Genomic DNA, 9,303 nt, shown 5'->3' on the forward strand with positions numbered 1-9,303 from the left:
GATCTGGGGTTCTAGGATGGGAAACATGATTTGTTGTAGGTATCAAATTCTGCAATAGTTTCTTTCCTTATAATTTCAGTTCTTTGTCTTTTTAAACTATCCCTTTTCCCCCTTTTATTTGGGATATAATCTTTATGATTAAAGCATTTGCTATATTTTAATTATATGATTCCATTTCAGTGTTCTTATTTTCCCATGAGGATAATCAACAAATATATTTCTCTCTCATTCATCTTTCGGTGTCTCATACTATGTTTTCTTCTTTGTTGACTTAAAAAAAAAAATCTTGCACGGCTTCTTCCTATGACAGAGTCATATTAAGAATAATTTTAAGTGGTTTGCCCAAGACCACATTTTGACATTGACAGATTCCAGATTAGGTTCCAGATTCCCCAAATCCAGCCAGTTCCCATGTTTCTTACACTGAGTGCCTAAGGAGCTGTGGATGAAGCAGTGACAGAGATATAATCTTAATTGTGGCCAAGTGAGAATTGTTTTAAAAATCAACTTAGATGAGGTGTAATATGTTACATAATATTGGACTATACAGTATTGTACGACACAATAAATAAATACCGTGCAATGTAAGTAATATTACAAAATGCACTAATTTAAGTGTACATTTTGTTGAATTTGGTAAATGTATGTACCTATGTAACTACCATCACAATAGAGAACATTTCCTTCATCCCCAAATGTTCCCTTGTGTTCTTTCTCAATTTCCTAACAATTCTGGCAGCCACTGCTTGCTTTCTTGCAGTATAGATTAAAATTACATTTAGAATGTCCTATAAATAGAATCACATTGTACACCCTGTTTTGTAGGGAACTTCTTTGACTCAGTATAATGTTTTTAAGGCTCAGTCATGCTGTTCGTATTAGAAATCTGTGCCTTTTTTTTTTTTTTTTATTGCTGAGCAGTATTTCATTGTCTGGGTATGCTGTAAACACTGGAGTTTCCAGTTTTTTGGCTTTTAGAACTAAGCTGCTAGGAACATTCATGTACGTGTCTCTGTGTGAACACGTTTTAATTTCTCTTATGTAAATATTTAGGAAAAATATTGTGTTATGGGATAAGTATACATTTACCATTTGAAAAATCTGCTGAGCTGTTTTACAAATTGGTTATACCATTTTATATTGTCACCATCAATGTTTGAGTTCCATTTCTTTCACTTCCCTGACAATATTAGGTGCTAAGTTTTTAATTTTAGCCATTTGAGCGGGTGTATAGTGGTAACTCATGGAGTAATTTTATTTCTCTATGATGGCTAATGATGTTATAAGGTCGAGCATCCTTTCATGTACTTATTGACCATGTGTATATCTCCTTTTGTAAAATATCTAATAAATATTTTTCCAGTTTAAAAAATGTGTTGTAGTATTGAGCTATAAGAATTCTTTATATATTCTAAGTACAAGTTTAGTATATGTATTACGAATATTTTCTCCCAGTCCGTGGCCTTCCTTTTCATTTTTCTAACAACATCTTTTTTTTTTGTCTTTTTTAGGGCCACACCCATGGCACATGGAAGTTCCCAGGCTACGGGTTGAATCGGAGCTGCAGCTGCCAGCCTACGTCACAACCACAGCAAAGTGGGATCTGAGCAGAGTCTGCGACTTAACACCACAGCTCACGGCAATGCCAGATCCTTAACCCACTGGGTGATGCCAGGGATCAAACCTGTGTCTTCATGCATACTAGTCATTCCATTGAGTCTATGGGCTCCCACTAACATTTTGATGAAGTTCAATTTGTGGTTTTGTCCTGGGTTTATGCTTTTTATTTTGTATCTGGGAATTTGCTCATTCTAAGGTCATGATTTCAATACTTTGGGGGGGGGGCTAGAATTTTTAGTTTTAACTTTTATATTTATGTCTTTGATTCACTTTGAATTATTTTTCATGTAGGCCATAAGGTAAAGTTTGAGGTTTATTTTTTTCAGTATAGATAACCAGTTGTTCCATCAACATTTGTTCCATCAACATTTATTGAAAATGCCATTATTGATATACTTTAAAACTTTATTAAAAAATCAGTTGATCATGGGAGTTTCCTGGTGGTCTAGTGATTAGGATTTAGCACTTTTACCACTGTGGCCTGGGCACAGCCCCTAGTCTAGGAACTGAGGTACCACATCAAGCTGTGGCCAAAAAAAAAAAAAAAAAAAAAGAATTGTTTGTGTGGATCATTTTGGGTACGTGTTTTGTTCCATTGAGCCATATTTCTATCCTTACTCCAACACCATGCTACACCAACGCCATGCTACTTTGATTACTATAGTCTTCAAATGCAGTAGTGTAAGTTCTTTACCTTTTTTTTTTTTTTTTGAGATTTCTTTGGCAATCTTGGTTTTGTGCAATTCCATATACATTTTAGAATGGGAATATGTATTATTATCCTTACTAGAGAATCTGGTATCCTAGTCTTGTGTGGGTTATTGTGAGTCCAGAAATTGGAAGAAACATGAGACATTAAGGAAAAAAAATCCACTGAATGTGATGATAAGGTAGATTGTGGCTCCACAATTCTGATTTTGATTGACTGAAATAATAAGGTTATCAAGGAAGGCAGAAAAGTTGAGATGGGGACCTTTTCCAAATATAAGAGGGTGAGAGGTCTAGTTTGCTTTTGAAAATAGAAAATTTGTTATTTTGGCAAGACTCACAAGTAGAGAAATCCAGAGGAAGGTGTGTCATAGACATAGGACAAAGACTGATGGTGGAAATGGAGATTTGAGAACAATTAAGATAGAAATTATAACTGAAAAAATTGAGAGGAGTGTGAAGAGAAGAAAGCAAGGGCCAAGGATTGACCAGAGAGCAGTATTTACAATTTTAATATAGGCGGAATGAGCAGCTTCATGGAAAAGAACTAAACGAGTGCTGAGAAGAGAGAAAACCAGTGTGGTGTCATGGAAACCAAGGTCAGAGAATGTTTCCAGGAGGCAGAGTTTTCAGGAGTATAAAATGAATTGCAGAAGGACAAGAAAAAGAGGAAAAAGCAAAGTCTGACACTGTTAGCAATGGAGACTTCTTTGGTGACATTTGAGAGAATGATTTTGTGAGAGTGACCATGATGGAGTCAACTTTCAGAGAATTAAGTGGGTTGGGAGAGGAAGCCTGTTTCAGTAATTCTGAAATTGGAAAGAGAACAATGGAATGGTCTCTGGAGAGAACCACAGAATCACATGTATTCTCTCCACGCAGGCTGTGTATCCTTGCTTTTTGACAGAGGGGACTGGTGGACCCTATTTCTTATTATCAAATTCTGTGTTCACCAGATTTTTAAAAATCAATAAGCCGGTTCAGCTCCAAGTAGCTGGCAGCCTCCTTTCTTCTCTTCTCCCAACTCTCTTGCTTACATTCCCTTGTCCATACATTGAATTGTCCTAACCTTTTCCTATTACAGTGGAAGCTAAACAATGTCCTTTCAATTACCTGACTCTTTCTGGCTTTATTCTTAAAAGGACCCCTGGAGTCAGCAAAAAAGATTATGGTGGCAGGACCCTGAGTGAACAGTTTCAGTGGAGTGATCATAGCAGAAGTTGTTCTGTGTGTTTGAGGGTATGATGACATGTTTGGACCACATTGTCTCTGAAATAAGGTTTCTAGATTGAGAACTCAACTGAAATACAATGTAAAACTTCTTGGTGGACCTGTCACCAAATTCAGTCATTGCTTCTCAAAGTTTGTTGTCTTGACGTTTGTCTTCCTTCTGCTACATCACTGCTCCGTGAAACGCTCATCTTTATCATTTTCCTGACAGGTGCCATCTTAGTAAGCCCCTTGTTGATAGTTTGTTTTGAGTGGTAGCTATCATTACTGATTGGGACACAGGGCATGACTTTTTCCTTGCTGCTCTGTTCCCCTTCCTAACATCGGTATGGTGTGTGTGAGGTGAGCTTTTGCTCAGAAGTCATCTTCATGCACAGGACGTAAGTTGGCGCCAGAATGATAATGTTCACATATGTAAGACCCCAAAAGGCACAAGTAGTTTTCTCTCTTCCTGTGCAAGGGCCATACACTTGAGCTTGCTGGTCACAAAGGAGGGAATTGGGCTCACACTCTCAGTCCAGCTATCATTGTCCCTTGTTATAAAGTCCAGCTGCAGATGAGAGGTTTTCCCTTGATGACTGACTCCTTTTCTTGCTTTCAGACACTGATACAGCAAAATGCAGAGAAAGAACTTCACAGAAATGGCAGAATTCATCTTCCTGGGATTCTCTATCTTTGGAAAGCATCAGATAACTCTTTTTGTGGTTTTCCTCACCATGTACATTTTAGTTCTGGCAGGGAACATCACCATTGTAACTGTCATCTGCATCGACCATCATCTCCACACTCCCATGTACTTTTTCCTGAGCATGCTAGCTAGTTCAGAGACCGTGTACACCCTGGCCATTGTCCCACGAATGCTTTCTGGTCTCATTTTTCATAACCAGCCTATCTCCTTGGCAGGCTGTGCAACCCAGATGTTCTTTTTTGTGGTCTTGGCCACTAATAATTGCTTCTTGCTCACAGTGATGGGCTATGACCGCTATGTGGCCATTTGCAAGCCCTTGAGGTACACAGTCATCATGAGCAAAGGAATGTGTGCTGGGTTGGTATGTGGGTCCTTTGGCACCGGTCTGGTTATGGCAGTTCTCCATGTAACAGCCATGTTCCATTTGCCTTTCTGTGGCTCCATGGTGGACCACTTCTTCTGTGACATTTACCCAGTCATGAAACTTTCTTGCATTGATACCACTGTCAATGAGATAATCAATTATGGTGTAAGTTCATTTGTCATTTTTGTGCCTGTAGGGCTGATCTTCATCTCCTATATCTTTGTTATCTCCTCCATTCTTAAGATACCCTCAGCTAAGGGCCGGAAGAAGACCTTTGCCACCTGTGCCTCTCACCTCACTGTGGTCATTGTCCACTATGGCTGTGCCTCCATTGCCTACCTCAAGCCCAAGTCAGAAAATGCAATAGAAAAAGATCTTCTTCTCTCAGTGACCTACACCATCATCACTCCCCTGCTGAACCCTGTTGTTTACAGTCTGAGAAACAAGGAGGTCAAGGATGCCCTACGTAGAGCTGTGAGCAGAAACATTTCTTAACAGATTGAATCATTTTGTCAGGAGACCTTTAGCCTGGTGTAATGTGTGTCTGCTCACAAACATGCCACGATAACACAAGTTCATCAAATACAATGTTTGTGGAGAATAATGTCAAAGAGTTGAAATGCTTTTCTTTCTCATGCTCTAGGGGAAAGGCAGAAAGCAAGGTTTTTTGCTCTGGTGAATTTTGTTACCAGGTACAAGAATCATTCAAAGACAGATTAAGACTGCTTGTTTCTATGCCTGAGGTGTTCTGTTTGGAAACCTCTTTTGGCCCTCACTTTACCTGGCTCCTTTCACACAGTCAAGTCCTTGACCCAGTCTGTAAGGAGATGTGGAAGAAGTCTTAGGAAATTAAGCAGCAGAGACAGCTTGAGGATGGCTTTCATTCTTAGGAGTTAAATCACTTGCCCCTTAACAGTCATTTCAGAAAGGGTTTTCTTAGTTCTTGCTGATTGAAAAATGAACAGCCTCAGCAAAAAAAAAAAAAAAAAGTCACTTCTTTCACTATCCAACCATGTTAGCTCCTTCGCTAGTATATTTCTACTTGTAGCCCTTCCTTCTTTGCAATCAAGGCAAAAATCTCTCTTGTTCCCTAGAGGCTAAGCTGGGAGAGAACCTATTGGTGGCTGTTCTCTGTAACTGCGCTTTTATCCAGATGCATTTTTTATAAAGCCTCTTCTCTTTATAAAGAGAAGGTTGACTAGGCCTTTCAGATTTTAAAGTTATGTGTCATAGCTGCAGTGGCATTGAACAAGTTGTCTTAGATATTGGCCCTACTAATCCCAGCCTCTAAGGCAAATGCCCCGAATTCCCTTCTCTCAGCAAATAGTGCAGGCTTCCTCCTTCTCCCAGTACTAATTTATATCAAAATAAGTGTAACCATCCTATAGTGTTTCACTTCCTCAATGAAGACTGTGGGAATATTTTTTGCTTATCTCTACTCTGAGACAGAGCTGGAAGTCCCAGTAGACACTGATATGGAAACACGTATTTTTCACATACTCCCACTGCTTACATTCCAGTTTTATTTTTCTGTTCTGAACCATAGAAATAGTATTGATGCATCTTCTGGGCGACCTGCAATTTTCTCTCGGTTCCACAGATCCCTATGTGAGAAGTTCAGCAGGGTTGGGTCTCTCGGTACAGTGTCCCTTGTGGCAGCCTCTCACAGTGGGGGGACATCATAGCTGATGTCAGTGTATTCATGGTGACCAGCACCTGATATCCCTCTAGAAGAGGCGTCTCCTCCTGAGGTTCATAATGCCTTAGAGAGTAGTGTTTGGAAAGGTTTCAGGGGTTTTTTGAACTTTATGGAATTATTCACTAAATTTTTTACACAAGTGTAAATATGCCTTTTCCATCATATTCTTGAAGAATTTCCTCTGCTGTAAGTATTTATTCCCTCAAATCCTAACAAATATAACACAGCATCCAACCTCCCTCTTTCATAGACCACTTGCTTCCATAATTTCCTTAAACTCTCTTGGAGAAGCACTCTTTGACTCTATTTTTGCCTAAATGGGCACTGCTGTTTTTCAGTAGGTTGGGGAAATGGAAGGTGAGTGGTTCTCAGCTGGCAGGTTGAGGGATAATGGGTGGTGGATAGATATCAGAAGGCCCATATGGTCTTTACTGAAAGTTTTCTTAGAGTTCCCATTGTGGTGCAACTGAAACGAACCTGCCTAGGAAGCAGGAGGTTGTGAGTTCAATCCCTGGCCTTGTTCAGTGGGTTAAGGATCCAGCGTTGCCATGAGCTGTGGTGTAGGTTGCAGACTTGGCTTGGATCTTGCGTTGCTGTGGCTGTGGTGCAGCTCTGATTGGACCCCTACCCTGGGATCGTTCATATGCTGTGGGTGTGGCCCTAAAAAGCAAAAAAGAAAAAAAGTTTTCTTGCCTTCTCTCATCCCTTCCTCTCTATTTCCTAAGTGTTTAAACATCATTCCTGCTCCTCCCTCTCACTCCTAAAGGTGAATTGCCTATTCGTGTTGTTTTAGACACTTTGCATGACTTTAGCTTTCTAGAGGAAACAGTTCCTATAAGAGAAATGCAACAAGTAGTACAAGAGTAGGTACACCTATGTGGACATAGATCCTTCCAGTAAAATGAATCAGGAATAGTGAATCATTTTATTGCTGTCTCCTGTAATCTATTCATAATACTTGATTGCTGGCTAATGTGGAGGTTATCTTGATTATCTTTGTTTTTGTTGTCATAATTCTCCAATATCCCATTCTACCCATATAGTTTCTTCATCTTGCTCCTCTTGTGCATTGCAAATATGTCTCTTCTTTTAGCCTTTTTTTTTTAGGTTTAGCTCTTTTGTTCATCAGAAAAATAGCCATAATATCATATTTATTCAGTATGTTATTTTGCAAGCATTGTGTGTTAAGCAGTTAACCAGCTCCAGGGTTCAATAATGAGTAATACAGGGACTTTGTTTCAAGTTACAGTCCAATGGGGAAGACAGACAAAATAGCAAAAAATACAAAAACTTGCTATAGGCGTATATACAGGATTGTATTTTGGGGTCATGAGTGTTGTACAAAAAGAACTGCTCAAATCTATTTAGAAGGTCAGAAAATAACTCAGAAAGGTGATGTTTAATTAACTTTTGGTGGCATTGGGTCAGTTGAAGTGTGAGAGGGTTGAGGGAGGACAATCAAGGGAAAGAAAAGAGCCTGAGCAAAGACATACAAGCCTGGAGAAGCTGTAAGTCCTAGAAGGTGGATTATTCATCTTTGTATGCCCATTACCGTGTTGAACATTAGCCTGAGAAATAGTAGGTGCTTAATATATCTTAGAAAGATGAATGTATGAACAAATATTAAGTAGAAGGTCTTGTCCAGGGATTTACAGGTTTGTTTTGTTTGGGGTATATAGGGTGTTTTTTTGTTTTGGGACAGATATCCTATCTGGAAGGATATCCTATCTGTAGACTTCCATCACCTAAAGTAAATTAACAGAAAATAACAGAGTAGAGATGACAGTTCTGGGAGCATACTTGAAATTACTTTTCCCCATTGCAGGATTGCCTATAAGCCATTCTCATTTGCTCCATAATCAGTTGACATTCATATATTTTTTGTTAATTGGTCACTTAAAACTGGGCTAGGAAAAAAAATCCTTCTTTTGAAGGAAACTGGATCAACACTGGGTTAATGTTTTAGCCATAACCAGAAAAACAGCAAACTTAAAACTGCTTGATAGCTTGACATATAAGACCAAGAGTTAAGATATTTTAATACTTACCTTTTATAAAAAATTGTGAAACAGACTATTAAGGATCTTACAAGTTCTGAAATAGGATTTTCACAGTGTTGACTTTGTAGCTTCTCTAGAGAAAAACCAGTTTCACTTGATGGCCTTTCACATTCTCTATTTGCAATGCATGATGGATTAGAGAAAATAGTTGCAGCACTACCAACAATAAGTAGAATAAAACATTTTCTTAATGAGTACAAATGTTTCCAGAGGGAAAGAGGGGGGAGGTGGGCTGGAGGGATAAAATTAAGCCAAATTAAGATGGGTAGTGTGTGGCACACAGGGCTTAATTTTTAAAAAGTCATATTTAAAGGGTGCAAAATCCCAGATCACTTTCGATGCTGCTCCTGAAGTATGCACACATGTGTGATAGTATGTGTGTGTGCATGCACTGGTGTATTTTTGTGAGGGGAGAGATAACATTTGGGAATTTTAGATGAGACAAGCATCGTGGTAAGAGGCAATAACGCTCTATTTGAACTATTTTATTTAATAACTGTCCCTAATATTTATGTAGCTCTTCACACCTCACAAAGGTCTTTCATACTCATGACCTCATTTGATTCTAGAAGCACTCCTAAAGGTAAATACTACTGCCTCATTTTCAGTTAAATGCACTGGGGATAGATTAAGGGACTTCGCTAAGGTCACATACACCATTAGAGATAGAAGTAGGACTAAAACAGAAGTGAGCCTCAATTATAGATAGGTTAAGCCTAAATTCCTTGTCCTTGTATTCCATCCATACGTGCGCACATATACTTACACACTTTATTCTTATCAGGGTCTAAGGTATGATGAATGAGTAAACTTTTTAGATGATGCAGCTTCATTTCAATCAGTATTGATAGACTCTTCCTGAAGGGTTCTCTTTCCTGCCTTTGTAAACAAAGTGTATTGAACCTCATGAATATATTTCTTTAAATGTTTACCA

General features: G+C 38.8%; 1 protein-coding gene across 1 annotated transcript; it reads left to right on the forward strand.

The window, feature by feature from the left end:
* Positions 1-3,443: 3,443 nt before the first annotated feature.
* Positions 3,444-5,581, forward strand: LOC125128847 (olfactory receptor 10J5). Its single transcript, XM_047782992.1, has one exon. The coding sequence runs from the start codon at positions 4,176-4,178 to the stop codon at positions 5,103-5,105; it is 930 nt and encodes a 309-aa protein (XP_047638948.1). The 5' UTR covers positions 3,444-4,175; the 3' UTR covers positions 5,106-5,581.
* Positions 5,582-9,303: the final 3,722 nt, after the last annotated feature.

The sequence above is a fragment of the Phacochoerus africanus genome, chromosome 6, assembly GCF_016906955.1.
Source record: "Phacochoerus africanus isolate WHEZ1 chromosome 6, ROS_Pafr_v1, whole genome shotgun sequence".
Taxonomy (NCBI): domain Eukaryota; kingdom Metazoa; phylum Chordata; class Mammalia; order Artiodactyla; family Suidae; genus Phacochoerus; species Phacochoerus africanus.

Bases quoted from the DNA above. Each gene is read 5' to 3' on its own strand.
- LOC125128847 (XM_047782992.1), top strand. From the start codon at position 4,176: ATGCAGAGAAAGAACTTCACAGAAATGGCAGAATTCATCTTCCTGGGA.